The 19,091-nt window shown below is 35.2% G+C and overlaps 4 protein-coding genes across 6 annotated transcripts; 1 reads left to right on the top strand and 3 right to left on the bottom strand.

Moving 5' to 3' along the window:
- The first annotated feature begins 1,023 nt into the window (after nucleotides 1-1,023).
- LOC116011028 (S-type anion channel SLAH4-like) lies at nucleotides 1,024-4,197 on the top strand. Of its 2 annotated transcripts, none has more exons than XM_031250528.1 (2): nucleotides 1,024-1,978; nucleotides 3,556-4,197. In XM_031250528.1, exons 1-2 carry the CDS (start codon nucleotides 1,064-1,066, stop codon nucleotides 3,817-3,819), a joined length of 1,179 nt encoding a protein of 392 aa, XP_031106388.1. In that variant the 5' UTR covers nucleotides 1,024-1,063; the 3' UTR covers nucleotides 3,820-4,197. The 2 variants fall into 2 exon arrangements, with proteins under 2 accessions (XP_031106388.1, XP_031106387.1); XM_031250527.1 differs by having other exon boundaries at nucleotides 3,553-4,197.
- A 982-nt stretch (nucleotides 4,198-5,179) lies between these two features.
- LOC116010094 (mitogen-activated protein kinase kinase kinase 18-like) lies at nucleotides 5,180-6,427 on the bottom strand. Its single transcript, XM_031249357.1, has one exon. It carries the CDS (start codon nucleotides 6,425-6,427, stop codon nucleotides 5,180-5,182), a length of 1,248 nt encoding a protein of 415 aa, XP_031105217.1.
- A 1,128-nt stretch (nucleotides 6,428-7,555) lies between these two features.
- On the bottom strand, nucleotides 7,556-8,803 carry LOC116010092 (mitogen-activated protein kinase kinase kinase 18-like). Its single transcript, XM_031249355.1, has one exon. The coding sequence runs from the start codon at nucleotides 8,801-8,803 to the stop codon at nucleotides 7,556-7,558; it is 1,248 nt and encodes a 415-aa protein (XP_031105215.1).
- Nucleotides 8,804-12,873: 4,070 nt separating this feature from the next.
- LOC116007443 (cyprosin-like) lies at nucleotides 12,874-18,536 on the bottom strand. 2 transcript variants are annotated; one of them, XM_031248119.1, is made up of 14 exons: nucleotides 18,230-18,536; nucleotides 17,321-17,682; nucleotides 17,171-17,231; nucleotides 16,661-16,755; nucleotides 16,479-16,591; nucleotides 16,110-16,278; nucleotides 15,978-16,017; nucleotides 15,802-15,866; nucleotides 15,351-15,464; nucleotides 15,153-15,217; nucleotides 14,382-14,535; nucleotides 14,191-14,310; nucleotides 13,378-13,466; nucleotides 12,874-13,179 (listed from the first exon to the last, which is right to left on the bottom strand). In XM_031248119.1, exons 2-14 carry the CDS (start codon nucleotides 17,672-17,674, stop codon nucleotides 13,095-13,097), a joined length of 1,524 nt encoding a protein of 507 aa, XP_031103979.1. In that variant the 5' UTR covers nucleotides 17,675-17,682; nucleotides 18,230-18,536; the 3' UTR covers nucleotides 12,874-13,094. The 2 variants fall into 2 exon arrangements, with proteins under 2 accessions (XP_031103979.1, XP_031103987.1); XM_031248127.1 differs by lacking the exon at nucleotides 18,230-18,536 and adding an exon at nucleotides 17,866-18,028.
- Between the last annotated feature and the right edge of the window lie 555 nt (nucleotides 18,537-19,091).

Below are 19,091 nucleotides of genomic sequence, written 5' to 3'. Positions count from 1 at the left end.
TGCTTAGTAAATTAGCTGTTAGCTGATAGTTGTTTTGTATAATTTTTTTTCTCAAAAAGCTAATTGAAAATGTTGTTTTGAGTAGCTTTTTAAATTTTAGCATTTTAGAGTTACAAAAAGTTGATTAACTAAACACTTATATTGATTTTTAACCAAGTTAAATAACTAATAGTGATTAAATAAGTCAAAATTAGTTGACAAGCTAATTATTTCACTAAACATGGCCATAGTAAAAAAATTCAATCCTCAATCCTCATATTTATCTATCTGGATATATACTTCGACTTAATTGGATCATAGAAAAATACTAATTTTTAATATGTCGTGTAATCAATATATAATTTTTTTTTGTTAGGGTTTACTTGGATTTCTTTGACAAACTAAAGCTTTGGCAATCCTAGGAAACCCAACGTAAAATCCTGGATCGGATGAGATCAGATAAGCTGATTGGCAATATAATTATGTTTGCCAAAGGAACACGTACTCCATTAGAATGAATTTCATGGTTGCATGAGATCAGAGGAGAGATTTGCATGCGTTGAACCTGATCAAGAGTGAGATTCGTTTAAATGGTTTTTCTACACATTTCAGTGGCATTCAGGTCCCATTTTGCACAATCCCATATGCATAGCTGTAAAGAGCTCAACACAACTCAGCCGCAATCCACGACAAGCAGTCCAAATTGGCAAGCCTAAAGCTAGCCCATGCGGTCAGCAATTTCCGTTCCCACGTAAACTTCCAAGAACAATCCTGTCTTTTTCATACCGTACTCTCATTCCATTCCCAACATATATCATTCCTCCGGGTATGATCCTGGGACACAGTTTAACTGATTAATCACTACAAAGAAATTAATAATTTTACTTTATTGACTACTGCAGACGCAGAATTCGATCTATTAATGAAAAGTATTAAATTTGCATTGTAGGTTGAAAAATCTGTAAACAGTTGAGACACATGTGGTGGGCCAGTCCTCTTTCCTGCATGAGCCTATATATATGTTCCCAATCCTTATGCAATGGAACAACCAAACCCAAACGCTAAAGATCACGTATAGTACTAAATGCTGCATGCAATTGCAATGGCAAACCTTAACCAAGAATCTCAACCCCAGGCTGAGGTTGTCGTGAATGTCACAAGCACTATTGAGTCTATTGGCTCTTCCCCACAAAATAAAACCGGAGTTCTTATCAAAGCCAAGGCCTTAATTTTGGCAATCTTGATGAAATTGCATGCGGGGTATTTTCGTATAAGCCTCTCTCTGTGCAGCCAGGCGTTACTATGGAAAACGCTAAGCGAGCCGCCCTCAAACGGCGGCGGCGACATTCACTCTTTAAGCCGAATGCTCCACAGGCTGCCTTCCACGGCTTTCCTTGTCCTATGGTCTTTAGCGCTCTTCACGCTGGTCTCGCTGTCTTTAATCTACGCCGTCCGATGTTTCCTCCGCTTCGACATGGTTAAGGATGAGTTCCTGAACCACGTCGGCGTGAACTACCTCTTCGCGCCGTGGATTTCGTGGCTCCTCTTGTTGCAAGCCACGCCGTTCTTTAAACCCAAGACGGCTTATTACCTGGTGCTTTGGTGGGTGTTTGTGGTCCCCATCGTGGCCCTCGATGTCAAGATTTACGGCCAGTGGTTCACCAAAGGGAAGCGGTACCTCTCCGGCATCGCCAACCCGACGAGCCAGATGTCGGTGATCGGAAACTTGGTCTGCGCTCGAGCCGCGGCTCAGATGGGGTGGAAAGAGAGCGCCGTTTGCATGTTTTCACTGGGCATGGCGCATTATTTTGTCCTCTTTGTCACCCTGTATCAGCGGTTGCCCGGAAGTAGCTCGATTCCGGCGATTCTCCGGCCGGTTTTCTTTCTCTTCTTTGCTGCTCCGAGCATGGCAAGCTTGGCTTGGGACTCCATCTCTGGAAACTTCGACAACTCGTCAAAGATGCTATTTTATCTCTCCCTGTTTCTCTTCATTTCCCTGGTATGTATTTTTTATTATTACTCGGTATAATTATTTGAATAACAAGAAAATCAACGGACTATAACCGATCAACTTAATAAGCTGCTTGCATTGAAATTTAATCGATGGACAGTTTGACTAATTTGGCTGAAATTATTTTTAAATAATACTTTATATATTCTTAATAGGATATGTTTTGATTAATCTATATAAGATAAAAAGAACTATTATAAAATTGAACACATGACAAAAATTATATTCTTTAAAATACACTTACCATTATCTATACAGCAGTATGCCACTATATCATACATGTTTCTTGATTAAACAATTGTCTCGACATGGAAAATTAGCTTATCGTAGCTGTCACTGCAGCTTAAAATCCATTGATGGGACAACATAAGACCGATCCATAAAGTGTTGGAATTCAAATTGGCTTTTTTTAAAGATCCTTTTCATGTACTTGTGCAGTCGTGTACTCGTGTATGTCATTTTCTTTGTAAAAAAGACCATTGTCGTCGCGTGGCCTCATCCGCACAATCTGAACCGTTCATCAATTGACTACGGTCTATAGGTTCATATTAGGGAGGAGTTTTGATTAAATAATTGGTAAGTATCACATCAAATTAGGTTACCTAGGACTTTGTTTTCTTACGGACTATAAAAAGTAGAAAAATAAAATGAAAAATAATTAACTTCGTCAAAGTTAGTAGAAGTGGAAAACTTATCACAAAAAATAAAAAATAAAAAATAAAAAAATCATTTTCTAACAACTAAGGTTTAGCTGGCAGCCATTAACTTGATAATTACTCCATAATCTTCAAGAACTAATAAATGAAAAATAAAAATAACATAACTCCTTGATGTAACCTTTCTAGTCTAAATGATTTGATGAATATATTTTTTTGGCGTGCTTAATTTGTAAATTTGGGATATTTAAAAGTTTTTCTTTTGTGGCGACTATAAAACTTTTAATTTAATTAATAATAACAAGTAGGGTCTATCTAACCCCACTCGGCCGTCACCCCATGGGTCGCTTTTGTTAAATAAAATAAAATAATACCTTGAATCTAAAATAAAAGATAATTCTTTTAAGTTTGAGTTCATACTATTATAATTGATCTTTATTGAAATTTAGTTCTTGCTCAGTTTTAATTAGGCCTATTCTTTTGGTTCGCTTAGTTTTGTATAAGTTGTTGCAACTGATTTTTGCTTCTTCATTCGGGTTCTGTACTGTATATATTATGCTTCTTTACTTACCGTGAATATGATCATCAATCAAGACCTCCTCATCAAGATGGTTTGTAACTAAAAATGCCAAACTTCAAATGAATTATGAAGACTACCTTCTTTAATTTCCGTAATGAACTAACTATGGTTAATTCAATTGTATACGTAATCACAGCTCAGTAATTAGAAACTAATGACTGTAAACCTACTATACATATAATATAATTTTATATATACTCTTTTGCTTTACAGCTAATAAGCAAATCCTTTTTTTCCCGACAGTAAAGTATACAAGTACCGTACGTAATTGCTTTTTTTAAAACTACTTTGTTTGTCGTTTGACGTAATTCGTGCGTCCATGGAAGCAGGTGTGTCGGCCGGCGTTATTCAAGAAATCCATGAAGAAATTCAACGTGGCATGGTGGGCGTATTCTTTTCCTTTGACGGCAATGGCGATGGCGTCGACGGAGTACGCGCAGGAAGTGAAGAGCACAGAAGCCCACATCCTAATGCTCATTCTTTCTGGGCTTTCTGTGCTGGTTTTGCTTCTTCTTTTGCTGTGCACTGCACTCAATACCACTTTGCTTCTCCCCGCCGACCACGACGATGGCCATTGCAGTATTGTTTCTTAATCGTTCTGATCTGGTGTATATATATATATATATATATATATAGGTATCTTGTTAATTAGATGAAGAAAGATGAAGAAGGTCCCTTGAGCCAATGAAACTCAGTCCAAATTATTGGGAAGAATGAAGTTGAGGCTCTGATCTTGGACTGATAATATGCATATCCCAAGTTCCGTTCTATATATCGTTGAATTAATGATCCATATATGTATTGCGTAATAATGCGTATACATGGTATCACTTCAACCTTTCAAATTATTAATTAAGATGATTTTTTTTTTAAATTTCTGGTCACTTTTTATTTTAACAGATAGCTAGGTAATTTTTATGTGTAATATTTAATACATTCAATCTGAAATATAAGGAGCATTATATTTTATATATACTTGCTTTTTTTCTTTCTTTTTTTTTTTTTTTTTTTTAAATATATACTTGCTTTTAGTGCCTCAGTTTAAATGATAATGAAATGAGTTAATTTCATTTTTAGTTTTTAGTTTTTTACTTTTGTGTCAATTTTATATTTTGTTTTTTTTTTTTAATGATCACATTTAATAGGCCCGGAATATAATGAGATTCCTAAAAGTTTGTCTTGTTATTAGACTTTGTTTGGCACATTTAGTTGAAAAGTTAGCTTAAAGCTTAAAAATTAGTATGTAATAGTTAATAAGCTAATTAATTGAAATTAAAGTGTTTGGTAAAATTAGCTATTGATACTTTGATAGAATATAAGCTAATAAGTGTAAAAAAAAACATAAAATGATAAACTAAGATATTCAAAAAAAAATTATTAATGAAGGGTAGATGATGTTATTTTTTAAAATTAATAAGGATATAAAGGGAAAAAAAGTTAAAAGTTAATAACTTATTTTAAAATGCTACTTAGTAAAGTTTCAAAATAACCTATTATTTTAAACTCATAATGTTTACGAAACCAAGTTTATAACTTATTTGTAGTTAAAATAAGTTATAACTTTTAAAATAAGTTCCATCAAACAAAGTTGTGCTCTTTTTTTGTGCAATTATAAACTCATGGTCAATTATAAGGAGAAACTTGTAGTATGATTGTGATTTCCTACTTTGCCAGTGTGCATTTGATGTTTGAACAAACATGACTTCTTCAATTATTGTATCAACATGACTTATATATAGATGAAATTTTTGTACGTGTCCGGAAAGTTTATGTTTATAATTGACGGTGAGTTCACATTATGAGTCCGTCACAAAACTGACACAAATTCTTATACGAATTATTATACGTGGGTTGAATTTAATTACCCAGTTAGACATCTTTAGATATCGGCTACTATTTCTCTATCACAAACAAAAAATAGGGATTAAAAATGAAAAATTAAATGTGCCAATTTTAAAGGATTAAACTAAATATAAGTGACAACAAGATATAGAATAAATGCAATTGATTTACTCTCTTTTTCAAAGTAGAATTCCCACCGGAAGTGACAATGTTTTGGTGTACAACGGATGAAGCTAAGGGGACATAACTACTGCTACTACTCTTACAATAATCTAAGAAATTCACTGTCGAGTTCGTGTGTGCACAAAAAACCCCATTTTCTTCGCGACAATGAAGACCTGCCACGTCATCATCTCCCCTGCTTCTCACACTGATCCAAGAAGCTTCATCATGTTCCCAGTTCGGTCTACTTGAATTCCAGCACAATTGTCTGACCCTCTGCTTCGGAGAATCCGATGATGAAGTAGTAAATGTTTGGGCATGTTCACAAGTGCTTTGTGATTCCTCCATTGATGAATTCCAAATGCCTTGATCAAGAACACTTGTTGGGGAAATTATAATCGATTCTTGTTTTGGCAAAGCGAAAGAATTAATTTCCCGGAGAAATGGGTGTTTGAGAAGCTGTTTCGCAGTCCATCGTTCTCTGGGGTCTCGTCTCAAGCATTTCTCTAAGAAATCCTTGGCTTTGTCGGACAGAAAATCCGGGACCGGCGGCGATTCGCCGGAAAATGCGATGTGATAAAGCAATGCAGCCGGACCGCCGGTGATATTAGGCCACGGCGATGACCCGCCGGTGGCCATTTCGATGACGGTACATCCTAGCGCCCATATATCCGCCGCAAAGCCCTGCTCTTTCCCCTGCGCCACCTCCGGCGCCATGAACATCGGTGTTCCGCCGCCGATTGACGCGGCGGAAGCTCCCCGGAGCCGCTTAGAGCAACCGAAATCGGCAATTTTGACGCCACTATTCCCCACCAAAATGTTCCTGCCCTTAATGTCGCAATGCACTACCCCAACTGAATGCAAGTAATCTAGCCCCTGTGCGATTTGCCCAGCATATTCACCCATTCTTGATTCTCCGATCCGGCCGCCGTGCTCGGCGAGCGTGCCGGCCGGCATGTGCTCAAGGAGGAGGTTGAACATGAGCTTGTTATCCTCCATCGTGATATCACACCCCTTGTATTCAACTATCTGCGGACAGCTCAAACTGGACAGAATTTCTTGCTCTCTTTGCAAGAACTCCGACTTGGATAACTCGGCGGACTTAACGGCGAATGTCTCGCCGGAATTCCAAGAAGTGGCGATTGACACGGTGGCCGAGGAGCCACAGCCTATGGTCTTGCCTCTAATCCACTTCATCTTTCACCGCGAAAGATTCAATTTTTATTCTTTTGTGTTGGTATGAATAAGATTTTCCCTCAGTCTGAATCTTTATATAGTGCCCTTTTCCCCACTCACTCTAACACTGACTTACTACAAAATTTACAACGTGGCAAAATTTGGAATATAAAATGCTCAGTGTACTTTCATAAAACTCCTATAACAAGTTTTAATTTATTTTAGAAAAAAACAAAAATTCTTAACTAATCAGTGCGCGTAATGCCAGATAATATTTTTAAAATATAAATTTAAAAATGTTAATTATTCANTTTTTTTTTTTTAATGATCACATTTAATAGGCCCGGAATATAATGAGATTCCTAAAAGTTTGTCTTGTTATTAGACTTTGTTTGGCACATTTAGTTGAAAAGTTAGCTTAAAGCTTAAAAATTAGTATGTAATAGTTAATAAGCTAATTAATTGAAATTAAAGTGTTTGGTAAAATTAGCTATTGATACTTTGATAGAATATAAGCTAATAAGTGTAAAAAAAAACATAAAATGATAAACTAAGATATTCAAAAAAAAATTATTAATGAAGGGTAGATGATGTTATTTTTTAAAATTAATAAGGATATAAAGGGAAAAAAAGTTAAAAGTTAATAACTTATTTTAAAATGCTACTTAGTAAAGTTTCAAAATAACCTATTATTTTAAACTCATAATGTTTACGAAACCAAGTTTATAACTTATTTGTAGTTAAAATAAGTTATAACTTTTAAAATAAGTTCCATCAAACAAAGTTGTGCTCTTTTTTTGTGCAATTATAAACTCATGGTCAATTATAAGGAGAAACTTGTAGTATGATTGTGATTTCCTACTTTGCCAGTGTGCATTTGATGTTTGAACAAACATGACTTCTTCAATTATTGTATCAACATGACTTATATATAGATGAAATTTTTGTACGTGTCCGGAAAGTTTATGTTTATAATTGACGGTGAGTTCACATTATGAGTCCGTCACAAAACTGACACAAATTCTTATACGAATTATTATACGTGGGTTGAATTTAATTACCCAGTTAGACATCTTTAGATATCGGCTACTATTTCTCTATCACAAACAAAAAATAGGGATTAAAAATGAAAAATTAAATGTGCCAATTTTAAAGGATTAAACTAAATATAAGTGACAACAAGATATAGAATAAATGCAATTGATTTACTCTCTTTTTCAAAGTAGAATTCCCACCGGAAGTGACAATGTTTTGGTGTACAACGGATGAAGCTAAGGGGACATAACTACTGCTACTACTCTTACAATAATCTAAGAAATTCACTGTCGAGTTCGTGTGTGCACAAAAAACCCCATTTTCTTCGCGACAATGAAGACCTGCCACGTCATCATCTCCCCTGCTTCTCACACTGATCCAAGAAGCTTCATCATGTTCCCAGTTCGGTCTACTTGAATTCCAGCACAATTGTCTGACCCTCTGCTTCGGAGAATCCGATGATGAAGTAGTAAATGTTTGGGCATGTTCACAAGTGCTTTGTGATTCCTCCATTGATGAATTCCAAATGCCTTGATCAAGAACACTTGTTGGGGAAATTATAATCGATTCTTGTTTTGGCAAAGCGAAAGAATTAATTTCCCGGAGAAATGGGTGTTTGAGAAGCTGTTTCGCAGTCCATCGTTCTCTGGGGTCTCGTCTCAAGCATTTCTCTAAGAAATCCTTGGCTTTGTCGGACAGAAAATCCGGGACCGGCGGCGATTCGCCGGAAAATGCGATGTGATAAAGCAATGCAGCCGGACCGCCGGTGATATTAGGCCACGGCGATGACCCGCCGGTGGCCATTTCGATGACGGTACATCCTAGCGCCCATATATCCGCCGCAAAGCCCTGCTCTTTCCCCTGCGCCACCTCCGGCGCCATGAACATCGGTGTTCCGCCGCCGATTGACGCGGCGGAAGCTCCCCGGAGCCGCTTAGAGCAACCGAAATCGGCAATTTTGACGCCACTATTCCCCACCAAAATGTTCCTGCCCTTAATGTCGCAATGCACTACCCCAACTGAATGCAAGTAATCTAGCCCCTGTGCGATTTGCCCAGCATATTCACCCATTCTTGATTCTCCGATCCGGCCGCCGTGCTCGGCGAGCGTGCCGGCCGGCATGTGCTCAAGGAGGAGGTTGAACATGAGCTTGTTATCCTCCATCGTGATATCACACCCCTTGTATTCAACTATCTGCGGACAGCTCAAACTGGACAGAATTTCTTGCTCTCTTTGCAAGAACTCCGACTTGGATAACTCGGCGGACTTAACGGCGAATGTCTCGCCGGAATTCCAAGAAGTGGCGATTGACACGGTGGCCGAGGAGCCACAGCCTATGGTCTTGCCTCTAATCCACTTCATCTTTCACCGCGAAAGATTCAATTTTTATTCTTTTGTGTTGGTATGAATAAGATTTTCCCTCAGTCTGAATCTTTATATAGTGCCCTTTTCCCCACTCACTCTAACACTGACTTACTACAAAATTTACAACGTGGCAAAATTTGGAATATAAAATGCTCAGTGTACTTTCATAAAACTCCTATAACAAGTTTTAATTTATTTTAGAAAAAAACAAAAATTCTTAACTAATCAGTGCGCGTAATGCCAGATAATATTTTTAAAATATAAATTTAAAAATGTTAATTATTCAGAGCAGTTGATAGACAGATTGTTAATGTAACTACAAGCTAGATTAGGGATACAGTGGTGATTATATCAGATGGGATATTAAAAAAAGAAAAAAAAAGAATTTTGAAGGATATTTGGGTTGGTGGGAAAAATACAAGGAATTGGATATGGTAGATTGGATCGGAGAATCCGGAATTTGTATGGATGCGGTGACTGAATAATAAATAAATTTTTAGGAAGGAGATGGGGTGGGTTGAACAAACGAATCGGTTGGTTTTGATCATTTAGATCTTCCTACTTTTGATCATTATTATTCTAGTATTTGATTTCTATTAATTCTTAATGGTTCATGTCAACTTGGTTATGCTTGACTAAACCCTTGTTGGGATGTTGATGAATTTATCATAATTGTTGAGATAGTATCACTCCATATGTTGGTCAATTGATACAAACATAAGCATATTCATAAATTCTAGCGGTTGATTAATTAAGAATTAAGAATGTTACTTAAATACCTGCACGAGCAATTCTGATTTTCTGAGTCACCATTCTGTGCATTGCTCCATCTCAACTAAAAGTCTAAGCTAATAGTTAGACTGCACATATTATACTGAGTCTCGAACTCGCCCCTTCCCATGTGGGGTGCAACTGGGTGCCAGTGTGCCACTAGACCACAAAGTTAATTTGTTGAAAATTAAACTGTAATTTTTACCTTTTTGGTTTTTACCTAAAAATTGTTGGAATCATTTATTTACATTCATTCCTTTTAGTACTGTTTCTATACTACTTAATTGTATTGAGTCAAGGCAATTAAAATCAATCAAAATTAATTATTGAAGCAATTAGGAATAACAATAGAGCATAACGTACGCAACACAATAGCCGCCGACATGATTTTCTTTCTGTTACGTTTAAAGGTTTCCGTCACTTCAATTCAATCCTTTTCTTGTTTTACAAGTGATTAGGGGCACCAAATTGCAATCTAGCACCCAATTTTTCAGCTGTTAGGTGAAAGCTGCTGCTCGCTGATTCTTATTTTAAGAGTTATTTATGACTTCTTGTTGTGTTGTTGAGTGTTGAGCTAAGAAACAAATGCTCGTAACAACATAGATTATGCACACACCCAACCAACTTCTACCTTAATCATCCCTGCAATTGATGTACCAAATACAAAGAGAATTAGTTACATATATTTGATTCCCATTTTTTGTTTTTTGTTTTCTTTTTTTTTTTTTAATCAAACGGAGCATAGATACCCAAATAGCTAACTATGTTATGCACAATCTTTTATTTGGTTGCGCCCATGTTATCCTCCGGCATGGTGGGATATGATGCACGGTGTTATTCTTTTAGAATGAGATACATGGGCCCGCATGGATAGCTCAACTGGTCACATGAGTGAAGTTTGGGAGAAGAGAGAAGAATGAGATACATGAAATTGAATGAAATTATATTTATCGTCAAGATTTAACATTATTATTTTCAAAGAGTATCATAATGTCGTGAGTAAAATAATTTATTATGATTTATGTAAAATGGAAGATCATATGTTACTATATAGTATATACTAAGATGGCAATATAAACTAGTTCCATTTTCAAACAACAAATCGAGAAGAGTTGATGTGTGAATTCTAAGATTACTTTTTTTAATTCGTAGTACTTGATCAAGCAATCTTGACAAATATGGTTATCTTAAATATTTTAAGTTTTAAAATCGTTAAATTTTGTTTGATGCCTATATATATTTGAATTAAAAAAAAAATTGATAACCAAAATTTTCGCCTTCGTCGAATTTTATTGAAAAGTTTAAAAATAATGATCGAATTGCTAGCCGTAAAGATTATAATATTATCATTGAAAAATGATCGCATCTTGCTAAATAATATATATCTAGTTTGTTCTACTTCTACAGCATTAAAAACAACAAAAAAAGAAGTATGGTACAATGTCCAATTCAATGCAAAACTTGTCGGCCGAGTAGGGGCCGGGGAAGCCATTAGTTGGAGCCCCTCTCATCGCAAGCAAAGTTATTAATTAGCTTTATACGATGACATGCACGTGCGATGCTATATAAATAAATAAACGTGTAAAAATAGTTTTGAGAACTTTAAAATATAATACTTTGTCTGGTAACATAGTTGATAAATCAGTTTTGGTTGATTTGATTAGTCAATAGACTATTTTAAGTGTTTGGTAAAATGGCCTACTACATTAGCTTATCGGGATAATATATAAGTCAGCACCTGAAAAGCTAAGAAGAGTGGAGTAACTTTAATTATGAAATGATCATTTTACCCTTGTTATTCCTAACATTTATATCTCTCTTGTTGTTGTTCATGTCTTGCCCCTTTTTCTTTTTGTTTCCCTAGCACAATAATAATGTACATTTTTTTTTTATTTCACTCATAATAACAATAATTATTATTGTAAAAGTAATTTAAGAGTTAATAAATTAGCACAATATGTTTATGCCTTTATATAAACAATTTTACATACAATCAGCTAAAAATAAACAATTAATTTATCAAACATTTTTTTTACAATCATGCAATTAATACTATCAGCTGATCAAACCAACTAATCCAATCAGTTATCAGCTATCAAGCATTTACCAAACACACCCAATATAAACGTTTTTTTTTTTTTTTTGGAAAGCACACCCGATATAAACGTTAAACTGGAGTTTTATATTTATTTTGGAGTTTATTACCTAAATGGTCCCTCGACTATTGCGAAATTACCAATTTGGTCCTCGACAATTTTTTGTGCCCAATTAAGTCAATCGACTTTGAAAATTTTAACCAAGTTGGTCCTCCGTTTATTTTGCCGTTAAACATCCGTTAAATCGGGACCAAATTGGTAATTTTGCAATAGTCATGGGACCAAATTGGTAACTTTGCTATAGTCATGGGACCAAATTGGTAACTTTGCTATAGTCAAGGGACCAAATTAGTAATTAATTTTTCACTGAAATGGTACCTTGACTATAGTAAAATTACCAATTTGGTCCCTTGACTATAGCAAAATTACCAATTTGGTCCCGATTTTAACGGATATTTAACGGAAAAATAAACGGAGGACCAAATTGGTTAAAATTTTCATAGTCGAAGGACTTAATTGGGTACACAAAATTGTCGAGGACCAAATTGGTAATTTTGCAATAGTCGAGGGACCATTTCGGTAATAAACTCTTTATTTTGCGTTAATTTTGGGATAGGTGAGACAGCTTTAGGTGGTTAAACCGTTAGAGGGTCATGTGTCATAAGCAACAATATCAAAATGATTTTGTACCATTAGGTATTGTTAGGTTGTCATTTGTTCCAAGCTCTTAAAAAAATTTTGCAAATTAATTTGACTTTCTTGACTCTCAATGAATTAGTTCAATTGTTTTTATGTCTTGTCAAATGGTGTTAAGTCTTTTCTTTTTCAAATTCAGTTAGAATTACACCAAAATATGTTGTTTTTCTTTTAGATATTTATTTAAAACAAAATATCGATTATCTCCTCTTATTAAGATAACACACCAACTCCATCCTCTTTTTAAATTGTAATAATGATTTAATTTCAATTTACATAAATAATAATGAAACCTTAAGTTACATTTTAAATTCATAAGCTCTAAAACACTCATAAACTTTGAATCATGATTAACTTGAAATATTGAAAAATGTTTATAAATTTGTTGTCCACATATGTTGTAAAATGTGTTTAATAGTAATGGATAAGAAGGCATTGCAGCACTTATTACAAATTAATCATTTGTAAGATAGTCCGTGAAAGTAGCATATTCGAAAAAGAAAATACACTATAAAAACTTTATCCCTTTAATTTAAATATAAATAAACCAGAGTTTATAGCTTAGCGTAGTATAGAGTATCAGTTTTTATTATGCACAGTAATGAGTAATCCATTTCAAGTCACTGAAACGGAGACACAGCAGAGTTTCGCCATTGGCATGCTAAAAAACCATAGAAATCAAGCATCAAAGGTTTTGCAATGGCAGTAAATTTGCAGACATTGATTTACACTGCTTCAGCAAATCCAACCCTCATTTTTCCAAAGTCAAACACAGTGTGGTAACGACCCATGAAAACGTCTCCCAAGATCCTACATAATACAAGTAAATTGGTCATGTAAAAGCAGAGAGAGCGAGAGAGAGAGAGTTCTTAATCAGGGATCTAGAACGCGGGACTACGAATGTTCTGTTTATATTGTGGTGATGTGCAACTACCTGCTGGTTGCAGCATCTTTGGCATAATTGAAGTTAAAGTGAAAGAATGAAGTTCAAAGGTAGAGAAAGCATACCACAGGGGTCCACGGGGTGGTGGCACATCTAGAGCTATAAACCCGCTAATGCATTGTGTTACTGCTCCCTTGCCAACTTGAAGGACATACTGATCAGAAGACACCACCAGGAAGTAAATTAGGTCGATTGTGCCAAAATAAACCTCATATCATGACCATATGAAAAAATTGGACGTATTAACTACGCTTGTGATCACCCGGGGGTATTCATCAAAACATAAACTTAAGCTCAAGCAAGTCTCAAAATGTGAGGTATGTGTCCTGAAGTGTACGGAGCTCGTGGATGCACCACTATATATTTTTCTCTCACAATGGAAATTATGCAATTTTGTGAAATAAATGGCCAACACATGATAGAAAGGCTGGACACAGTTTTAGTGGAATTTGATGTGAAAGACTGAAGAGTCATCTTTCAAGGCCTCGGGTCTTTTGTTCATAACTAGACAAAGGCCTTGTTGCCTCTAATCTGTTAAGAAATGTTTCAAATTTTCTATATCTTCTTCCTTTAGACTCTTATTGTCATTTTATTTTTGTCCTTGGAATTCCTGAAAAGGTTCCACTCTAACAACAACAATGAAAAGACGCAGCGTAACAGTCAGGTCAAAGAGCCAACCAAAAATATGCAAGACAGGTAAAGCTTACAGTAAGACTCCCAAAGCAAACAGTAAATATTAGAAAAGTTAGCATTCCCAGCACAAGCATATTGTTTGGAGAATGTTGCATGACAGCATTATCCAGCACCATTGAACAGTAATTAATTACTAAAAATTAAACAAGGATCAGAGTTTAGGAAATGCACAGAATAAAGATTACCTCATCCGGTGTTAGTTCAAACGATTTACCACCGATGGTAAATGAAATTCTAGGCATGGAAGCAAGGTTGGTGCAGTCAACAGAAGATTCTCCCATTGGACTGGGTAGGCGATCACAGAGCTGTGGGTAGAATTAGGAAGGGTTAGGGAGCAAACATTGACGGCACATCACAATAATAAAGTCTACTCCACCTGATCAATGTAGTCCAATATTTTCTCTTCAGTCTGATTTTGTTTGAGTTTGCTTTCCATCCATACAACTGCCATTCGACAGAGATGGCACATATCATCACTCAAACCGCTAGAAGCTTCATTATTTTTGTCCACCACACTCTCAATGATCATACTGCATATTGACATTTCTTGATTGTATTAAGCCCAGAAACTTCATTTGACTAACTCATCGTCACAAACTATCATGTAAACAAACTAGAAAGAGCAGAGTAACAGAGAATATCACATTCTTAAGTAAGTCTTTGATTTTCATTTATTTTTTACTGTGACAAGTAGATTATAGAAAATGCTTTCTGAATATGAAAGAAAATGTTGTCAATATCTTGTTTCTGTCAGGAACCACTATAACACTTCCCAACCGACACAAATCAAATATACTTAATCATCCTACTATTTGGGCCCAATCTTTTAATTTCTTTTTTAGTACAAAAAGTTTAGGTGAGGAAGGCTACCTCAATCGAGGGCCAGGGCATACCACTAGCATCAAAGATAACTTACAATGGAATTTACAGATTGCCCACAAAAGAGATTACTATCAACGGGAATCGAACCTAAACCATTTTAGGCTCAACCTTTAGCAAACTACCATAGACTTCTAACTCCAATCTCTAACTATAAACTGCATCAAGCTAATACTGGAACTAACAGATTCGGAATTTGGAATTACAACCACTTATAAATAAATAGTTTCTACATGTCAAATTTCATGTTGAAATTGTTGAAGCTCACCTCGCATCCCAAGTACTATCAGATGCACACAAACCAATTTCAGAGCATATCATTTTGGGTGCCACCTGCAGAATAGTATCATTAGAAAAAGAAAAGAAAGAATCTAAATCAAAAAGTTCTAAGGAGCTCAACACGAGATTGGTATGTAGTAGCATATCCCTTTACAAATTAAAATTGGAAATAATTGGGATATTATACCTGAGATAACAGCATATCTAGTATAGTTTTTCCATAGTTGGCAACTACTGACTTGCACTCCTGACTTATAACCCCTGAAGCTCCAATTTCATGATTGATTTGAGCTATTACAGCCTGATAGGAAGTGATAGTTGTGTCATGATTCTAGAACAATAGAGCCTTAAGCTCTGGCTTTTTTCCTGCCCAACTAGATAGGGTATTTTGATTATCCAAATCCACAATGTTCATCCAAAGAATTTTCAACGATTCTTGAGGACAAGAGGTAATCAATAAAAAAAATAAAAATAAATTCTATGTCCATATAGAAGATTAAAAAACTTAAGTTGAAAAAGAAGATAAAATACAAGGTTCAACAATGTAAATGATCATGAGTAAAAATGTAGAAATGTGTTATCAATTTATCATAATGCTTTGCAGTTATATAGAAACATATATCAAAAGAGATACACACCGTTGGTCCAGCCAACAAAGATGTTCCAGAGTCTGCAATGGCTGAACAACCATCAGCACAATATCCTGATAACAAAGCAATGTTAGCTTCATTTAATGTAACAACTAAAAGACCAATAAACATTTCAAGCTAGCCTAGCTAATATTCTTGGGCAAGGCCAAAAGTTTCAAAACTACCTGTTGTTTTACCGTCAATAAGTACATCTCCCATGTCAAACTGAGAATGACAAAAGCAAATTTAAAAAGCTAAAAAAATAGAGTATTGTAGTATATTTAAATTAGCTGATGAGGAATATCCAGAAAATATACCTGCCAATAGCCCTTCTGAGTCACAGGAACATATGTATGTGCACCCTTAAAATGATCAGCATCAACTCCTCCAAAAACAATTTCACCCCCTTCTTTATCTTGGACATTCCGATTCATCCAGAATGAAAACACTGGTTCTTTAACAAGACCTTGATTCACCATATTGTACCTATTAAGAATTAAAATTTCTTAGAAATTCAAAGCTGATGACTTAAGCTGAGTATTTAGAAGATCACAGCAATCAGAAAAACTATAGGAAAGGCACACCAGTGATAGAAAACTTATGATGAATCTGTAACTGAGAATAGGAATAATTGAACGATCAATGACTCACCAAAAAAGCATCAGAATATAGATGCATATACATACCAGACAGGAACAGCAGCCCCTACGGAAATCTCTTGAAATCCAAGTCCAAGAATACCGTCAAACATAGCAGCCACGAATGTGATGCCTGGTTCCTTAGTTGCCTCAATAAAATCCTGAAGAAAAGAAAGATTAAGAGGGAACTGAAGGGGACTACTCCAAAATGCTTTCTTTTAAAATCTTACCTGATCTTTGACAATCAGTCCACCAATTTTGATGGAATCTTGACTAAAGAAACCAGAAATAGATCCAGTCCCATACCGAATGGCAGCAGATGTCCCTGCATCAATAATCAATTCGACAAATTAAAGTCCTCATGAATCAATTATGTACTCCAAGATAATTGTGCAATCCCTCTTTCAACTATTTCCGAGCTCCTTTGGTTGTCATTTAATACATTGCATTATATGTATTTCCTCTAATACATAACATGTCAATAGTACTTGGAGTTGGAAGAAATACTAAATATTGTTCAAGTACAAGGAGTAATTTTAGCTTGAACATATCTGGAAACAAGACAAAAAGGAAAGTCCTTTATTGGGAGAATGGCATAAGAATGTCATAAAAACCAAAAAGAAAAAAAAAATAATAATAATAACATAAAAATCTGGAGATGGTTATCATCACAAGAAATCTGTGCCTCCCTAAAGAAAGGGAAACTGATAGGAATACATGTAAAATCCAGTTTCTCTTACCATTCTTTTTGTAAGTATTTGAATTCCTTGATTTATACTTTGAATGGAAATAGCAAGCAATCTACATCCATCAAAAACAAACATGAGAGTGGATTGATAGCATAGCATAGCATAGTAATGCAAAATACAAGAATGTTTATAGCATCTTACTGAGAAATAGCACTTGGCAGAGGGCACCCAAAGATTAGAACTACCAGTGTCAAAAATCACAGTGAACGTTTGAGGTGGTGACCCAATACCAATCTCACCAAAATACTGAGCATCCATGTAGTTCTTCAGAGCAATGAAATCTCCACTTGGATCCCCTAGATTTCCACGTAGATAATTTCTTGCAGAACGTCCTTCCTTAGAGCCAATGCTTTCAGCAAGGTGGTTGATTCGATCTAATTTCCTCTTCTTAAGTCCAATTCTGATTAATCCATCATTAGATACTGAAAATACTGTGGGTGACAAGAGAAGAAAGAAGAAAAGTGCTATCAAACTTGTTCTCAGCTGGGTACCCATGTTAAAGGCTGCAACACAAAAGATTGAAAGAACACAATGTCAGTTCATACATTGTTGACACCTCGATCTTCACTTGCAAATTCAATTTAGGCATAGGAAAGAAAATAATCTCTCTTGAGTTGTTTATCTTTCTGATTTTGAATATCAAGTGACAGCTAAGAAAGCTTGATATGGAACTAGTTACAACTTACAAGATGCAGCAAAGTGTTACTACTAATGGTATTACATATCTCTCCCAAATTAGATCAAGTGAATTTTATGATGCATATAAATGCATGTATCCAGAAATCCAGAATCCATTCGATATAACATAACATTTCCCCAACACTCGATCAAATCTCCTTCTTAGGGAAGATATCAGAACAGTTTTGAGGTTGAATCAAGTCCAGCCCTTGGGACAAAATCAATAAATAGTAGCATCATAAATTCATAATTCACAATCAGCTCGTAAAAGTGATCAACATCGAAACAGTAAAAAGAATACACGTAAACGTGAACAGTTCTATAGCAGTATTAAAGGTAGAGAAAGCGATTGAAGAGGAGGAATTAGATTACCCGATAATCAACCCGAATAAGCAGGCCAAGGAAACAACAATGAGAGAAAACCAACAAGATCAATTCAAGTCAAATTTTGCACTATAGTAGGCGAGTAACCCCAATAGTTCAATTCATCTTTACTTGTATGAAGCAAAGGCGCATGCAATTTCCGTCTCAAACTCTTCTATTTATACAACCAAAACGAGCAATAATGCACGTAAAGTTTAGTTCGTTGAGAAACAGATTATTTAACTTATAGCATTTGGTAAGCAGGTGGATGGATCAACTTTAATTTGTACGCCAAATAAGATTCTTATTGCCCAAGAGTTTTTTTCATCAGAATTTGAAGGGGGAAAATGGATAGTTACCATGAGAAAGTTATCCAACTCTCGTCAATTTCCCAAGTAAAACTTAGATGGAGCGAGCTGTGCAGCCCAATTGCGAAATTTTTTTGTTGATCTACTAAGTATGGTTATAGAAGCAAAAGACCTTGTGGTCAAGTGGCATGAAATAATTCTTTTAGGTGGGAGGTCATGGGTTCAAGCCTTAGTGGGAAGTTATGGGTTACGAAATAACTAATTTGGTTTTCAAGTTTTTATAAATCATTAAGCAGTCCACTCTTATAGTATCGGCAAATTATATAATGGACCATGGTGCATTATGAATCAAGTTTATAAAATTAATATTGTCTGTGTTCATAAAAATTGCATCAATTGATCAATCATTATATTACTTAAATATATTATTATCTATTTCTTTTTGTATAAATAAGATCAATATATAAAATATCTAGTTGATATCTGTTAAATGACACATATCTTAATATACTTTTTAGTATACATTTCAAAAAAAAATTAATAAGAAAGTAGTTCTGTTCAAG

Source organism: Ipomoea triloba, chromosome 2 (genome assembly GCF_003576645.1).
Source record: "Ipomoea triloba cultivar NCNSP0323 chromosome 2, ASM357664v1".
Classification (NCBI taxonomy): domain Eukaryota; kingdom Viridiplantae; phylum Streptophyta; class Magnoliopsida; order Solanales; family Convolvulaceae; genus Ipomoea; species Ipomoea triloba.
The sequence above is the reverse complement of the archived record's forward strand: the minus strand, read 5'-3'. Positions and strand labels throughout refer to the sequence as shown.